The sequence below is a fragment of the Pristis pectinata genome, chromosome 8 (assembly GCF_009764475.1).
Source record: "Pristis pectinata isolate sPriPec2 chromosome 8, sPriPec2.1.pri, whole genome shotgun sequence".
Classification (NCBI taxonomy): domain Eukaryota; kingdom Metazoa; phylum Chordata; class Chondrichthyes; order Rhinopristiformes; family Pristidae; genus Pristis; species Pristis pectinata.
This window is the reverse complement of record NC_067412.1, coordinates 21,273,945-21,292,389: the sequence shown is the minus strand read 5'-3', so window position 1 is coordinate 21,292,389 and position 18,445 is coordinate 21,273,945. Positions and strand designations below refer to the sequence as shown.

General features: G+C 43.2%; 1 protein-coding gene across 1 annotated transcript in view; it reads left to right on the top strand.

The window, feature by feature from the left end:
- Positions 1-18,445, top strand: part of LOC127573253 (protein disulfide-isomerase-like) — a 46,501-nt gene that overhangs the window by 6,102 nt on the left and 21,954 nt on the right. Inside the window, exons 5-10 of the mRNA XM_052021286.1 lie at positions 288-404; positions 812-937; positions 3,275-3,472; positions 6,371-6,491; positions 7,460-7,644; positions 7,737-7,808. Of these exons, the coding sequence (XP_051877246.1) occupies positions 288-404; positions 812-937; positions 3,275-3,472; positions 6,371-6,491; positions 7,460-7,644; positions 7,737-7,808 (819 nt within the window). The remainder of the gene's footprint in view (positions 1-287; positions 405-811; positions 938-3,274; positions 3,473-6,370; positions 6,492-7,459; positions 7,645-7,736; positions 7,809-18,445) is intronic.

The following is an 18,445-nucleotide window of genomic DNA, read 5'->3' as shown; positions in this document are numbered from 1 at the left end:
TGAGGGCTTAACACAGAATTAATGACAATTGTAGGATTACCTGATCACCTTGATCAGAGGTTGAGCCAACTGCAGAATGTGGACGAGAAGGAAACTAAAAAAAGTATGAGTAAGAATGTGAACATTTTTAGGAGAAATGTAACAGATTTCTGCTAACAAAATGCAACTGATGTGCCTATTGTGGTTTGTGAAATATGTGCAAATGTCAGACAAGCTATCATTGGAATTTATGTTGTTAAAGACATAATGGTCAGTTCTAACCTTTCTACATTTCTTTTTGGTTATAGTTTGAAGAAAAACGTGTTGACTATGAAATCACTGATGAAAATAGGTTGGAGAAAAACATTCTTACAAAATTCATCAAAGTCAATGAACTGCATTTAGTCACAGAATATAATCAAGTGGTATTTCTTTTTACTTTAATTAACTATAATTAACAATTTTAAGCTGTCTCATATATTGATTTATTTAGAAAATAATTTGATGGTTAGTTTATTTAGGAACCTCACTAATTTCATGATTTCACTCAATTGAAAATGGTATACTCTTTTATTCCATATTACCACGTAGTCCCTCACAGTAGAAATTAATGAAGTGATATGAATGATTTACACAGTTATATTACATTACATTGCCCACTACAAAACTATGGTAATAAAAATGTTCTCAGTGCCTACATGTAAAAGTAGAATCCTTAACTTAAGCAATTTTAGATTTCTTCTGTAAAGTAAAACCTAAAAATCATCTGTTTCCAATATATTCAAAATATTCCATTTTGAGAGATTCATTTTCCTCTAAAAATATTTTTCAGTCTTCCATGAAAACCTTTGATGTTGACATCGACAGTCACCTTCTGCTCTTTGCAGACAAGACCTCAAAGGAGTTTAATGAGATGCACGAAAGCTTTAAAGCTGCAGCTGTTCACTTCAAGGGCCAGGTTTGCTTTGCTGCTATTTGTTTTAAATAAATTAATTAATCTGTACCACAAACTTAAGTGAAAAAGTGCAATCAATTAATTAATTACTTAAATACGCATTTCATGATATTTGGTTTTAGTTGCACCTTTTCTCTTTCAGAATCCAATATTGTAATTTAACCTGCATTTTACACATACAAAAGTGCACAATTTCCTGATGGTCATAAAGCTCTTGATATTGTAATAATTATTACACTTTGTACTTTGCTAATTGATCTCATGTCAAATGTGGACCAGAGCTTAAAAACAAAGTAACTAAGACCATTTATTCTCAATTATAAATATCCAAAATGAAGCATAATCTAATTCAACTGACACTGAAGTTGTAATGCAGTCCAGAAATTAAATCAACAAAGACATTAAAAATGTATTTTTTCCTTTTCACTGACTCAAGTATTATAACATCTTTCCTGCTTAGACCAAGAGCCCTTGATAATTATGCTGCAATGTCAGTCTGGTTTCCCTCCCTTGCTGCCATATGTTTTTATGCCATTTACAATTGAATTTACATTTATTTAATGCAGAACTTTTATTATTCATCTGATTCTAATCTCAGAATGAGATGGCTATCAAGATCCATTTCTTATTCACTCAATTTCTCTTAAAGTTGTTTCCAGTCAAACATGATGAGATTATATCCAGAACTTCAATCAAAAATTGCTTAATAATATTATAGTTCAAACACTTCCCTGAATAATCAGCACAACACAATCTGTTATCAAGCTATGTTTTTTTAATCACAAATGTGGAATCATTTTCCTTTGCCAGATACACAGTGAAAACTCTTTAATTTGACCAAATGTTTGTCCTCAAATGATTATATTTGTGTAGATCAGACAGTAGTCCACCTACTAGAATGACATTGTGGTAAAATTTAGAGCTGGTTTGGCTCAATTAGTAGGCCATTTGATGTCTTGACAGATGAAAGAAGTCTTGATGCTCAGTCAGTCAATGGTGGTTGGTAGCAGGTTGAGAGAAGAGGCCAATGTTGAACCTTTGCACAATGGCCGCAGGTCAATAGACTCCTGATATGTAATGAGGTGGACGATTACCTCAGGTAGATGGGAATGTAGATGAAGTTACAATGAAATGACCCGTGATCCTATTAAATAGTTGATCAAGCTTGAAGGTCTGAGTGATCTTCTCCTGTTCCTAATTCATATGTTTTATGTTGCTTGCCTTTGTCATCGTATCAGAGCTCTGACCTTCCTCTGTGTCCTGGGCAATTTTTGAGTTAGCCATGGAACCCATGGAGGAGGAGCATTCATTACCAGATGACCTTGATATTGAGGCTTGAGGCTCTCTGTGTCCTGGCTAGGGAAGCCTGCAAACATTCAGTGGAATCTTTATGCCAGTTCTTTCAAGGTTCACAGTTTTGCTGATTGAATGATTCCAAACTACTGCCAATAATTTGGCTCGATGAAATTGAAAGTATGAAACATGTGATTATCAAGCTAAAATACGTAAACTAAGATGCACTTGCATAAACAATAATGGAAACAGATCTTTGGTATATAATGTACCATCAGGACTTCCAATTGATAACGTTTGATATGGCACTAAAATAATGTTCGTCTTGGTCTAACGGAGTTTATAGAAAAACTTAACAAGTTTCATTCATACAAAGAAGTATTAACTGATTCTGTTGTGCATGTGTAGTGCATCCTATTCATTTACTCATATAGGAACTCAATTAACTACCTTCCGTCCAGGACCTTCTTGTTGATAATTGGTAACTGGAAGTAATACTTGCATTGTATAAAATCTTTCATATTATTCCAAATTACTTTACAGGCACTAAAGTCCTTCTGATATGTCATCAGTGATACAATTTAGGAAACCTGGAAGGTGAATCTCTTACAGCTCCCGCAAGCAGCAGCTTGATAATAATTAGATAATTTTACTAGTGTTGATTGAAGGATAAATATTGACCCGGATGCCAGGGAACTTCTCCTACTCTTGGAATGAGATCTGCTATGAGAGGCCAGACAGCTTTAATTTAGTGCATCACCTGAAAGATGACTTCCAGGCATTGCAATATTCCCTCAGTTCTAAAGCTGTATGTTAGATATTTCTGATCAAGTCTCTGAAGTGGGACTTGAACCCGCAATTTTCAGACTTGGGAAAAAGAGTGATATCAACTGAACCACAGCTGGCTTGTATACCAGCGTCCTTTTATTAATTATTCACAAAGAATATTTATTTCAAATGAAATATCTCTTTGTTGCATTTTTAAATAGCTTACCACTTTTACAGGTATTTTGATTTTAATAACCCCTCCTTTATTGAACTCTTCAGATAATCTTTATTTTCGTTGACACTAATGAAAGTAGGAATGGCCGCATCAGAGAGTTTTTCCAGATTCGGGACTTGGACATACCTGCTGTTCGAATGATTAATGTAACAGAAACTGTGAGATACAGAATGCAAGCCGATAAAGTCACCACCGAAGCTGTGGAAACATTCTGCCAGGCTTATCTTGATGGGAAAGAAAAGGTAGTATTGTTCCCCAAGCACTGAATGTACTTCAATGGCACTGATAGAAAGTAACCACAAAACCTGTAAAGTGGTCGTTATCAAAAGCAAACACATTACATTAAAAAAAGCAATGCTTCTACTTACATCTTTTAGCCCTTCAAGTTTAAACATTTAAGTGTTTATCAAATATTTAATATCTTTAGCAAGTAAATTATAATTTTGATAAAAGCTAACATGAATGTTCTGTGTCTATATGTGTGTGTGCATATTGTGTGTGCATTTAAACGTGCAAATGCTTCATACTGGTTTGTACGTGCAAATGCTGCATGTGTGTATTTGAAAGTGAGAGAGAGAGAGAGAGAGGGAGAGAAAGAGAGAGAGAGGGAGGGAGAGAACGAACAGTTATTCTTCATGTTAGTATTAATAAAACATTAGTTCCTTTTGTGCATACTTTTTTCTTATGATCTTAAAGCTCCTTTAGAAAATAACCTGGGTTAAATCACATTCAAGTCCATGGTCACATCTAATGTTAATAGGTTTTTGGTTGCCGACAACACAGAACAAGTTTCTTTCAGGCAACTACAGGAGACCTTGGAAGGATCTGTCAGTCTGCAATTCATAACTGCATTATTGATGTCACAAAACTGTAACATTGGCCTGCTTGTGAAATCACCTCTGGGATGGTCCAAAGCAGATTCCGGCAGCTTTCGTGGTAGAGAAAACTGCAGATTTGACATTCATGTGGTCAACTCAAGCATTCATGCAACTTCCAAAAGGACAAATGAGCAGCAGCTAAATTATATCAGATATCCAAGTAGCCTGAACCCACTATCATAAGAGTACAGATCTTCTGTGGTGCCAATGATGGCTGTAACCTAGGAGATCATAGGTTATCCACTGATTCCAAGAACATGATCAATTGATTGATGTTTCCTGTAGAGTTAAGGAATGCTAAGATATGTCCCAGGACAACACTGCAGGAGCATCCTAGGTCCAGCTGTTATCATTTCAGGTAATCATCTGACCTTCCATAATAAGGCCAGAAAAAAGAATGTTTGCTGATGATTGCATAATGGCCAATTCCGTTTACAGTTCCTCAACAAATAGAGCAGCAAGAGAAAGACAACATTCAGCATGGGCTCATACATGGCAGGTAACATTTGCACAATGAGAGTGCCAGGCAAAGACCATGTCCACCAAAACAGAGTCTGAACAATTACCCTTGATATTCAATGGCATTACCATTGCTAAATCCCTTACCATAAATATACTGGAATTTACCATTGACTAGAAACTCAAGTGGATCCGCCACATAACACCATGCCAGGGGTTGGGTATCGTGTGGTGAGTGACTTTCCTCCCAACAGCTCAAGGACTTTCCAGCATCTACAAGGCAAAAGAGTCAAGAGCATGGTGGAATACTCTACCTGCTTGAGTAAGTGCAGCTCCAACAGCTCTCAGGAAGCCCGCTCTGATTGGCACCCCATCTATCATCCTAAATATTCATTCTCAACACCACCAATGCACCATAGCTCCAACATGTACCGTCTACAAAATGCACTGCTGTTACTTGCCTAGGCTACTCCATTAGTACCTCCCAGACACATGATATCTACCACCGAGGACAATGGCAGCAGGTACATTGGAACTCCACCTCCTGCAGGTTCCTCTCCAAGTCACACACAGTCCTAATTTGGTAATATATTGTTGGTCCTTAATTGTCGCTGGATCTAAATCCTGGAACTCCTTAATGAATAACACCGTGGAAGCACCTTTAACAGAAAGACTGCACTGGATCAAAGTGGTGGCTCACCACCACCTTCTCAGGGGCAATAAGAAATAGCCAACAGGTGTCAGCTTTGCTGGCGACATCCTGGTCCCAAAAATATGAATCAATCAAAAGGAAAGGACACAGGCACCTCCAATTACTGAGTACCACTGTATTCCAAAATTGATTCCACTATTGGCCTCTGTCAGAGATGTGTGACAGTACAAGTGGAGAGCTCTTGGAATTGTCTTGTGGTGCTTTCTGCCATACAATATGGTATGGAAGGAGGCATTCACCAGTTTGTGAGGGAGCAGTGACAACAAGCTGTTGTACAGTACAGGGAGGTTGAGGAGAAGTTGAACAAAACTGACCAGTCATAGCTGGTAGGAGATGAGGGGAAACCCTGAGTGTTCAATTTCAAGAAACAAGCAACTCTTCTTGCTGCTTTTTTTCTGTGGCAAAGTATTATTTCAGGAATAAAGCTATTTCCAGGAGGATCTACTTGTAAATCAGCTAACTGTCTATCTTAACTAAAGATCATGTCTGACAACTAAAAACATTATACAGTATACCTTCTTTATGGGATTTTTGTTCCATTGTCCATAAGAACTTTAACTGAAGTATTGACAGGTTCTTGAGAAATACTTCTGAAAGCAAAATGCTGCAGATGCTGGCAATTTGAAATAAAACAGAAAATGCTGGAAATACTCAACAGGTTAGACAGTATCTGTGGAGAGAGAAACAATTCATTTTTCAGGTCAATGATCTTTTATCAGAATTGACTAAAGATTGGGGGGGTTTGCGTTTAGCTCCCCATGGCTTTCACTCCCTCAAGCCTTTGGATGTTTCCCCTAATTCTGCTATCTCCTCATCTCCCTCAAGGAGGATAGCAAGAAAGTAGTGAGACACCTGCCTCAAATATTTGCTCTGGAGATTGGGTAGTGGTGATTGGGAGCCTTAATTATTCCCCTTCATGTACTCGTTATCAATGTAATGAAGAGAATAGAGGTTGGAACCTTAACAAGGGCCTCAGGTGATTGCTAAATAAGGACAAGTGTGATGGAGGTAACACATCCTTGGGGAGGGACATCTCACTGGCGTTCAATATGAAAATCAGCTGATCATAATATGTACACTTTATACAACAGCCTCAACAGCCCAGTGAAGAACTTCCAGAAGATTGGAACAAGAATCCTGTTAAAGTTCTAGTGGGAACAAATTTTGAAGAAGTTGTGTTTAATAACACAAAGGATGTGTTTGTGTTGTTTTGTAAGTATCATTTAGATTTTTACAAATTATCCTTTCAGACTACTATTATTCTGTTAATTAAAGTTGACAAAGCTTTTGATAACCATATGTAAATACACTATGTATTCAATAGAATGAGAATATAACAGGTAGTCAATCTGGCAATGTGCATTTTGCATCCTCCCTGCAGTTAAATTTTAGCTCACTGGAATCCAATATTAATCTGCTGTAAGTTATTGTGAGGAATTCTGAGCCCATAATATTAAAAACAACCCAGCCTTCATTTACTTTCGCCATTTCTTCCCCTTCTCTCCTTGTTGTGACCTTGCACCTTATTGCACTGCACTTTCTCTGTAGCTGTGACACTTTACTCTGTACTGTCATTGTTTTCACCTGTACTACATCAATGCACTCTGTACTAACTCAATGTAACTGCATTGTGTAATGAATTGACCTGTACGATCGGTATGCAAGACAAGTTTTTCACTGTACCTCAGTACAAGTGACAATAATAAACCAATACCAATGATTATGGCTCGATATTGGGCATCAGTTATTCCTCTGAATCTCAAACAACCAGCATGAGGGGCAGCCAATTACTTGCCTTAAGGGGATGGAACCACATGCTGTCCTCACCACTACCCATAGTGCCCATTTCCAGTGGCTGGATAGCGACAGAACATGACAAAAGTCCAATTTTTCTTTCCATTCACGGCATTGACAACAATGCCTCTGTCACCACCCTGGTTGAGGTCAGCTAACTCTTCACAGCACAAGACCCATAAAGTGCAGATTAATACTACACTAGTTCATCCACCTGAGCCGCTGGAAGAAACCAATTCACTGTCGTAACCAACTCATTCTGTGCTCAGAAACAGCTCTTCAATGACAGAAGAAAAAGTTAATAGTTGTACACATTACTAAAATATTTCTTTTGCAAGATCTAATATATTGTTAAGTAATGACTTACTCTTTTCACTTCTTTTAAGGTGCTCCATGGTCTCAGAGATGCAAGGATATTTATTCTATATGGGATCAGCTGGGGAAGAAATACAAGAATTCTGAGACTTTTGTTATTGCTAAGATAGACATTACAGCGAATGAAGTTGATTCTGTTGTCATAGTTGAGGAGTATCCGAGTTTCAAGTATTTTCCTGCTGATTCAAAGCGAAAGGTTTGTTACCTTCAGGATCCTTTGTTTCTTTTTTCAGATATTTGCTTTATCTACTTTTTGGTTGCTAATACTTTGCTCCTATTTTCACAAAGATTGTCCACTACACTGGAGCTCACACTCTGGAAGCTTTACTTCAATTTCTGGACAAGCAAGAAGAATTAAAGGTAAGTGTTCAGCCATGCCAAGTCCAGCCAATTTTATTTAGGAAAAATGTTTAAGACCGGAAGTTGAATATATTCTATCTTCCCAGTTTAGGAGACAAAGCTACTTTTTAATATGTATCCCACATATTTTAACAAATTTACTTTTTAATATGTGATGTTTACCTGCTTTGAGCTCAAGCTGCACTCCAGAAGTTTGACTATATAATTAATATATGTTGATATTTGAGGAAGTGCTGCAGATCATATACCTTTAAGCAAGATCTCCTCCTTTGCTCTCAAGAGATCCCATGGCATTATATAAAGATGGACAATGGAGTTTTCCCATGTTTATCCCTTGACCAAACTGATAAGCAAACAATCCAATGATTATCAGATTGTTTCATGTGGAACCTTGCTTCATGCAAATTGCTTGCTTCATTTCCTACAACATAACAGTGACTACAATTTAAAAGGACATCATTGGCCACAAATCTTTGGATATCCTGAGGTTCTGAGAAGTGTTGCAGAACTGGAGGATCTTTATTTACTTAAATATTTCTATCAGGTAATAATGTGTAGCGATGCATCATTTTACTGGCATGGACATCACAGCGAAGACCTTGGCTAAGACCAGTGCTACCAACAGATAAGCATTTGGTGGCTGGATGGAGGAGGAGGAGGAGGCTACCACAAGGCACTTTTCCCTCTGGAGCACACATAGGAGCACATTTGCCAGACTACCCCAGGTAGTGGGAGTAATACAGGTGCAAGAAAACAATATAGTTTGTTGGGAAGCAGGTCTCCCCTGCCTCAACTTGTATACAAGGGGATCAGCTGATAGGAATCTGGGTGGACACAGAAGGGAATTCTCAGCCAGACCAGTGAGACAGCCACAAGCATTGCTCACTGAGTGCATCCTTCTCCCCAAGACCACCACACCTAACTTTGAGCATAATCCCCACCAACATCTCAAATGAATCTCTCCTCCACATTCCAAAGACATACGGGTTAGGAAGTTGTGGGCATGCTATGTTGGCGCCGGAAGCGTGGCGACACTTGCGGACTGCCCCCAGAACACTCTATGCAAAAAGATGTGTTTCACTGTTTGTTTCGATGTACATGTGACCAATAAAGATATCTTGTCTTATTTAAGTCTCAGATGAATATTCCTCTTACTGTAGTGGCTGCTACCGCGATGCGAAAGTAAGACACTAGTCGATGAGTTGCAGAACAAAACTGATTTATTTTCCCGCCTTGCATGGGCCTTTTAAGAGGAACGTTTCCTGCCCACCGAAAATGGAAATGACTTATGTGCTACGTCATCAAACTTTTCCGTGTGCGCGTTCTCCCCGTCGCTTGGGGAAGACGAAAGCTCAGCGCCATCTTGGGCCTCGCCGCTCTGACGACGAATGACCCGACGGCCGAGCCAGTTTGCTTGCTCAGACAGTGAGTTGCTACACAACCACCACCACCACCCACCCCACCCCCCCCCCCAGAACCGGCGATACGGTTCCCAAGGTTCGCGGGCTGTGCTAGCCATTGCTTAGGAGGTCAGCCTCTGCGTCGTGGTGTTGGGACCTAGACCGGTTGTTGTAGATGTAAATGGGCTGGTTTGAGGTGGTCCGTCATGAAGATTTCTTCCTTGCCCCCAATGTCCAAAATAAAGGTGGACCCATTATTCCTGATGACCCAGAACAGCCCCTTGTATGGTCGTTGCAACAGTGCCCGGGGTGTGCCCCTGCAAACGAAAACGAACTTACAGTCTCGTAGTTCCTTGGGCTCACAGGATGGGGCTTGACCGTGCTGTGAAGTGGGAATCGGTGCCAAACTGCCGAGCCTTTCGTGCAGTCTTTCCAGGACTGCTGCGGGTTGTTCCTCTTGCCCCCGAAGGGCGGGTATGAACTCCCCTGGGATGACCAGATGCACACCGTACACAAGTTCAGCTGACGAAGCGTGGAGATCTTCCTTGGGGGCAGTGCGTATGCTGAGCAGGACCCAAGGCAGTTCGTCGACCCAGTTAGGACCTTTCAGGCTGGCCATCAGGGCTGATTTCAGATGGCAGTGGAAACGTTCTACCAACCCGTTTGATTGAGGGTGGTAGGCCCTGGTGGTGTGCAGCTGCATCCCTAGAACGTTCACTAATGCAGACGATAGGCTGGAGGTAAACTGGGCGCCCCTGTCTGAAGTGATGTGGGCCGGAACACCAAAACATGAGATCCAAGTTGTGAGCAGCGCCCGGGTGCAGGAATCAGTTGTGATATCGGATAGAGGGGTTGCCTCTGGCCACCTTGTGAACTGGTCCACGATGGTAAGGAGGGACCAGGTTCGTCTTGAAACTGGCAGGGGACCAACGAGGTCGACGTGGATGTGGTCGAACCTTCTACGGGTAGGCTCGAACTGCTGTGGTGGGACCTTGGTGTGTTGTTGGAATTTTGATGTCTGGCAGTGCGGACAAGTCCTGGCCCACTCACTGACCTGTTTGCACAGGCCGTGCCAGATGAACTTGCTGGCGACCACTCGGACAGTTGATCTGATGGATGGGTGCGCCAACCCGTGTACCGAGTCAAAAATGCATTTCCGCCAGGCTGCAGGAACTATAGGGCGGGACTGACCTGTTGCGACGTCGCAAAAGAGGGTCTGCTGACCTGGACCAACTAAGAAGTCTTGGAGCTGCAGGCCCAAGACTGCAGTTCTGTAGCTAGGTAGTTCGTCGTCGGTTTGGTGTGCGTCAGCCAGGGCCGCGTAGTCTACACTCAGGGACAGGCTGTGGATGGTCGGTCTGGAAAGCGTGTCAGCAACGACATTGTCCTTTCCAGAGACATGTTGGACATCCGTTGTGAATTCGGAAATGTAGGACAAATGTCACTGCTGACAAGCTGACCAGGAATCGGAGACCTTGCAGAAGGCGAAAGACAAAAGCTTATGGTCAGTGAAAGCGGTGAAAGGCCTGCCTTCTAAAAAGTATTGGAAATGCTGGACTGCTAGGTACAGCGCTAGAAGTTCCTGATCAAAAGCACTGTACTTCAGTTCGGGTGGTCTAAGGTACCCGATGAAAAGTGCCAAGGGTTGCCAATGGCCTTCGATTAGTTGTTCCAGTACCCCACCAACCGCAGTGTTGGATGTGTTCACCGTGAGGGCGGTTGGGACGTCTGTCCTAGGGTGTACAAGCATCGTGGCGTTTGCTAGGGCGTCCTTGGCCTTAACAAAGGCAGCTGCAGCCTTGTCGTTCCAGGCGATGTCCTTGCCCTTGCCAGACATCAGCGAGAACAAAGGGCGCATGATACGGGCTGCTGCAGGGATGAACTGATGGTAAAAGTTGACCATCCCCAGGAATTCTTACAGGCCTTTGACCGTGTTGGGATGGGCAAAATGGCAGATAGCGTCTATCTTAGTGGGTAGGGGTGTTGTTCCTTTGCGGGTGATTCTGTGGCCGAGGAAATCGATAGAGTTGTGTCCGAATTGGCAGTTGGCCGGGTTGATAGTGAGGCCGAAATCACTGAGATGGGAGTACAGTTGGCGGAGGTGGGAAAGGTGTTCTTGGCGGTCAAGGCTGGCGATTAGTATGTCATCTAAATAAATGAACACTAAGTCCAGGTTGTGGCCTACTGCGTCCATCAGCCGCCGGAAGGTCTGCGCGGCGTTCTTAAGGCAGAATGGCATTCGAAGGAATTCGAAGAGGCCGAATGGAGTGATGAGCGCAGTTTTGGGGATGTCGTCAAGGTGGACTGGGATTTGGTGGTATCCCTGGACGAGGTCCACCTTGGAGAAGATGTAGACCCCGTGTAGGTTCGCCGCGAAGTCCTGGATGTGAGGGACGGGGTAGCGGTCTGGGGTAGTGGCGTCATTCAGCCTGTGGTAGTCACCGCAGGGCCTCCACCAGCCAGTGGCTTTGGGGACCATGTGCAGGGGGGAGGCCCAGGGGCTGTCTGACCTGTGAACGATCCCCAGCTCCTCCATGTGGCGGAACTCTTCCTTTGCCAGGTGGAGCTTGTCTGGAGGTAGTCGTCGTGCTCGGGCATGAAGGGGTGCCCTGTGGTAATGATGTGATGCCGCACCCCGTGTTTGGGCATCGAATTTGTAAACTGAGGTGCCAAAACTGATGGGAACTCGGCTAGGAGCTTGGTGAACTTGTTGCCAGACAGGGAAATGGAGTCCAAGCACGGGGCTGGTAGGCTGGCTTCTCCTAGGGGGTAGGTTTAGAAAGTTCTGGAGTGCACTAGCCGCTTCCCTCGCAGGTCGACTAACAGGCTGTGGGCCCGAAGGAAATCGGCTCCCAGGAGTGGCTGGGCGACGGGGGCAAGGGTAAAGTTCCAGGTAAAACTGCTGTCGCCGAATTGTAATTGAACTGTATGGGTACCAAAAGTTCGTATCATTGTGCCGTTTGCAGCTTTGAGTGTGGGATTCTGTTGCCTGCTATGAGTGTCGCGGCCGGTCGGGGGCAAAACACTGACCTCTGCTCCAGTATCGATGAGGAAACGACGCCCGGACTGCTTGTCCCAAACGAATAGGAGGCTGTGTTGGTGGCCAGCCACCGTAACCATCAGCTGCGGCTGGCCCTGGCGTTTCCCTGAAACTTGCAGGGTGGGCAGCATCGACGGGCCTCCGTGCCCCACTTCTGATGGTAGAAACACAGCTGGTCGCCAGTGTCGTCGTCTGTGTCTCTGGGGTGTGGTCGCTCGGTTGCTGGGACTGGTTTAGGTAGGCATTGGGCCTGCAGTCTGGCGATTTGGCCGACGGACGAGCCGCTCTCGCATTTGGCCTTCTGTAGGACATCTGCCCGGGCGGCTACCTCACGTGGGTTGCTGAAATCGGCCTTGGCCAACAGCAGGTGAATGTCATCGGGTAGTTGTTCGAGGAAGGCCTGTTCAAACATCAGGCAGGGCTTGTGTCCCTCAGCCAAGGCCAGCATCTTGTTCATCAGGGCCGATGGGGATCTGTCCCCCAGGCCGTTGAGATGAAGCAGGCGGGCGGTGCACTTGTGACGGAAGAGGCCAAAGGTCCGAATAAGAAGGTCTTTGAAAGCCGGGTACTTGTCTTCCTCTGGAGGAGACTGGGTGAAGTCTCCAACCTGGGCGGCTGTCTCCTGGTCCAGGGAGCTGACCACGTGGTAGTACCATGTGGAGTCGAAGGTGATCTGCTGAAGTTGGAATTGTGCTTCGGCCTGGTCGAACCAGATGCGGGGCTGAAGTGTTCAAAAGGTGGGCAGCTTGAGTGCCACTGCGTTGGCTGCTGCATTGTCGTCCATTGTGTGGGTCCAAAATCCGTTTGGACCGTCGGGGTCACCAATGTAGTGGCTGCTACTGCGATGCAAAAGTAAGACACTAGTCGATGAGTTGCAGAACAAAACTGATTTATTTTCCCGCCTTGTGTGGGCCTTTTAAGAGGAACGGTTCCCACCCACCGAAAACGGAAATGATGTATGTGCTACATCATCAAAATTTTCCTGCGCGCGGGTTCTCCCCATTGCTCGGTGAAGATGAAGGCCCAGCACCATCTTGGGCCTCGCTGCTCTGACGACGCGCAACCTGACCGCCGAGCCGGTTCGCTTGCTCGGACGGTGAGTCGCTACATTACAATATTTGACAGGATAAAAGTACAGATCAGCATCCCGATCTCTACAATTCTTTTTGCAGAAACTTCGTGAAAATTCAAATACGACAGATGAAGAAACAAAGGATGAACTTTAATGATACAAAATGCCAAAGGGTTTCTGTCAAATGTTTATCTTCAGCTGTCTCTCCCAGTTGTCTATAATTGGTGAGGATACTATAATCAGATTATGGGATGATTTAAGGTAATGTCATCAGTATAGCCTTAATATCAGTAGATCCCTTGCAATTGTTAAAATGATGGGCACAAAATAAATCTTCAGAAAAAAACTTCACATTGTAAGTTGAATCATTTTTTTTGTGATTTTTGTTAAAATGTCAAAAGAACTGTTTGAACCATTCCTTTGTTAATTATAGTGTATTGTGACAGAGAAATCTAGAGGACACTGGACTTGAATTCAGTTAAAAGTATAATGGACAACAACTTCACTATCATAATCAAAAATAATCCTTTCTTGAGACTATTAATAACTAAGTTGAACAAGTATCCAGTTATGTATAAAACTAGAAGAACACCTTAACTATCCTAACAAATATCCAGAAACGTACCAAAGCATTATTACCATTACAAAGGTCATTTTGGACAATCACTTTATCGAAAAGTTGCTAACTGCATCACTTTTCAAATGTGTTGGTGATATCAGAGATTCGTGGTTCACTGCTGATCCTGTTACTGCAACTTGGCCTCTGTATCCAAGGTTCTAATTTTTTTTGTTCAGTTACAGATATGGCAGAGAAATGGCAGGTGGAGTTCAATCTGGTCAAGTGTGAGGTGTTGCACTTTGTGAGATCAAATGTAAAGGGAAAGTATATAGTTAATGGCAGTACAGAGGGATCTTGGGGTCCAAGTCTATAGCTCCCTGAAAGTGGCCGGACAAGTTAACAGGGTAATAAAGAAGGCGTATGGCATGCTTACCTTTATTGGTTGAGTCATTGAGTTCAAGAATCACGAGGTTGCAGCTAAAACTCTAGTTAGGCTGCATCTGGAGCATTGCATTCAATTCCGGCCTCCCCATTATAGGAAGAACATGGAGGCAATGGAAAGGGTTCAGAAGAGGTTTACCAGGATGCTGCTTGGATTAGAGGGCATGTGCTATGAGTAAAGCTTGGACAACTAGGGTTGTTTTCTCTGGATCATCAGAAGCTGAGGGGAGACCTGATAGAAGTTTAAAAGATTATGAGGGGGCAAAGATAGAGTAGACAGCCGGCATCTTTTTCCTAGGATCGAGATGTCTGGTACTAGAGGGTATGCATTAAAGGTGAGAGGGGGAAAGTTCAAAGGAGATGTGTGGGGCAAGTATTTTACACAGGGAGTGGTGGGTGCCTGGAATGCATTGCCATGCTTGGTGGTGGAGGCAGAAACGATAGAGGCATTTGAGAGGCTCTTAGATAGGCACATGAATAGGCAAAGAATGGAGGATATGGGCCATGTGCAGACAGAAGGGATTAGATGTCATTAGCTTAATTAATTTGGCACGACATTGTGGGCCGAAGGGCCTGTTCCTGTACTGTACTGTTCTATGTTCTGCGTTAGCTATCACCGGGCTCCTCTCGGTACATTATTGTCATCTTAAAACCAGGTATCTCTGTAGAAGGCATGTGTGAAGCTGTGCAGTGACTCCAGAAAGGACCACGGGTGTGAGCTCCCAAAAGCCTGTGTATTTTCTGAGGCAGGTTAAGCTGCAAACCCCAAAACATTAGGCTGATTGGTAACACCAATCAAGAAGGTGACACATTGGTTGGCCAACCATAGGCGATTGGTTGAGGAAGCTGTGCATTGCAGACTTTGGTATGTGGGAGATGTCTGCTGAAACAGCTTAGAATGTGCCTGAGGTCAGAATGTTAATGCTTCAGGTGGGTTTGACAGCCACTAGCAAAGCCACTAGCAAACCGTCCATTGCGATTAAAAATCAAGATGCTGGAGGAATTCAGCAGGTCAGACGGCATCTGTCCATTTCCCTCCACAGACGCTGTCTGACCTGCTGAGTTCCTCCAGCATCTTGTTCTTTGCTCCGGATTCAGCACCTGCAGTCTCTTATGTCTCCACACAACCCGTTGCCATTGGCTGTAGAAGTGTGCAAAGACATGCCTGGAGATGGGCATTTTCCTGCTGCACTACTCGTCAACCTGATCCCAGGAAGTGATGGTTTATGGCACCCCGTGGGTGGCCGACCCTTCCAATAGGAAGCTCTGCTGTTCCCGCTCCTAAAGCTGCCACCAACTACCACATTGAAGTGACTCTGATGATACCCACAGTAAACCTTGAGAGCCAAATCGTGCCCAGTAGGGCAAAAAAAATCTCAGAAAGAAGCTAGAACTCACTTGCAGCCCAATCAACATCCTGGCACATGGACCCTGAGGATCCAAAGCCTTGCAGGTGAGCACCTCTTTAAATCCAGTGCACCTTTGAGGTCTATGCCAACAGGGTGAGTTGGCATGGTGTGTGTTGTGCAGGAAGTCCACATTTACATTATGTTAGGGTAATGATAAAAATTTGGACCCAAATAGGCCCACCTGACTGGCCTAAGAAGAGGGGAAAACAGCAGTGTGGGACAATGTTCACTCGGTGGCAATTTTACCAGATCTCCTGTTCTGGTCCAGATGGGTTAAAATTGGCTCTATCAAAACTGAAACTACATTTGAAAAATTAGAGCACTGCATTAATACACAACTCCTTGTGTACTATTCAATCTGTTCAGATAATCTAACTATCTATACGTCAATGTTGCCTGGTGCAATTTCACCCCAATTATCTCTTCAATTTAAAATCTGCTCAGACATCAGATGTTTGTATCCAGGTAGAGATACAGGCATCAATGGACCAGATAAAAAGAGGTGAGGGGCTTGAGCACTGGAATAGAGGAAACTCCACAAAACACACAAAAAAGCTGGTACAACTAGATCCACATGTGTTCCCATTAAAATACTTTCTATGTGAAATCAAAGAAGTTGACCAACAACAAGTGGACTAAGGCAAGGTGGGTGGATAAGGATGGCGAGGCTTCCTGGTCTCATCCCAAAATAAAATCTTTTTGACAGTTTTACTTCCATTCTCCTCTCGACCTTTACCTCTACACAGCCCATCTCTGACCCTTTCCTTGACAAAACATAAACTCATTAGCGACAGTATCACAAACCTTCCAGCAGATGGCACCGATGTACAGAAATATTATTGACCTTAAGCATGAAAAACCTATTCAACTTGTCCTGTGAATTTCCCATTGATTTCTCTGCTCCAGTTCTCAAGTCCCTGACTTCATCTGGATCCTTGCTTATATACTAAAGGTACAAATGAATTTTCACAATTGTTTTTTCAATGCATCTTATGGTTTTGATTAATTTTACTCAAATTCCTTCCAAATTTTTTTTTAAAGATCAAAAACTTGTTTTAATTTCAAATCTTTAATGTGATGACATACCCCAAAATACTAAAATCAGCTCACTTTCATAAGTCTGTCTCAAAAGCTGAAACTCTGTATTTCTGGTGTCATCTTAGTGAAGCTCTTCTGCACCTCTGCTTTTTCTTGACATATTTCTTAAATTAGTTTTTGAACTTAGCCAAACTAATGATTTTGACAGGTTTAGCACCATCTCTTTCTTAAGATAAAATCAGGATCAGAATCAGGTTTATTATCACTGACATATGTTGTGAAATTCGTTGTTCTGTGGTAGCAGAACACTGCAAAATGTAACATTACTGTAAGTTACAAAAATAAATAGCGCAAAAGAGGAATAATCAGATAGTGTTCATGGGTTCATGGACCGTTCAGAAATCTGATGGTGGAGGTGAAGAAACTGTTCCTGAAACATTGAGTGTGGGTCTTCAGGCTCCTGTACCTCCTCCCCGATGGTAGTAACACGAAGAGTCCATGTCCCGGATGGTGAGGGTCCTTAATGATGGATGCCACCTTCTTGAGGCACCGCCTCTTGAAGATGTCCTCGATGGCAGGGAGAGTTGTGCCTGTGATGGAGCTGGCTGAGTCTACAACAACCCTCTGCAGCCTCTCTCGATCCTGTGCATTGAAACCTCCATACCAGGTAGTAGTGCAACCAGTAAGAATGCTCTCCACCGTACATTTGCAGAAATTTGCAAGAGTCTTTGGTGACATACCAAATCTCCTCAAACTCAAGTAGATCCACTGGCGTGCCTGCTTCGTGATTACACCAATATGTTGGGCCCAAGATAGATCCTCTGAGATGTTGATGCCCATGAACTTGAAGCTGCTCACTCTTACCACCGCTGACCCCTCAATGAGGACTGGTGTGTGTTCTCCAGAATCAATTCCTTGGTCTTACTATGTTGAGTGCAAAGTTGTTGTTGCGACACCAGTCAACTGGCTGGTCTATCTCATTCCTGTACGTCTCCTCGTCGCCACCTGAGATTCTGCCAACAATAGTGGTGTTATTGGCGAATTTATGGACTTCATAATATAGAATTTATAGTCTATAGGGTTCAAAGTCCTTTGCATCCAACAAGCTTTTGAAGGTGATTCCCAATTTTATGGTGGGACATTTTACACTAACCTAGAGTCATCAGTTATACAGCATAGGAAAAGACCCTTTGGCCCAACGTCCATGCCAACTGAATTGTCTATGTGTGTTAGACCAATTTTCCTGCATTTGGCCCATATCCCTCTAAACTTTTCCTGTCCATGAACCTGTCTAAATGTCTTTTAAACATTATGATTGTACCACTTCTACCACTTCCTCTGGCATTTAAGAAAGTAAATAAGAATTGCCAACTGTTACAGGTCTCTTTGAGAAATTTGTTCATTGGCCTAACCCATTGTTAAATCAACTCAGAAAGTCCCTCAGAATGCAGACTAAAGTGGTGATTTTTAATGGGATCTTCCCCTCTGATCAGACAAGCCTCTGGATAATTGGGATTATTGGAGCCAGTTGTTGACAATGGATGCTTCCAATCAATATTGAGGAGCAATAGTGAGGATTTTATTTTGTTTTGAGGCAGAAGCAGGAAGTAACACCAATAGAAACATCAAAGTTCCAAGAGAAAAGGTGAGGCAAGCATCCCGAGAAGAGAGGAAATTC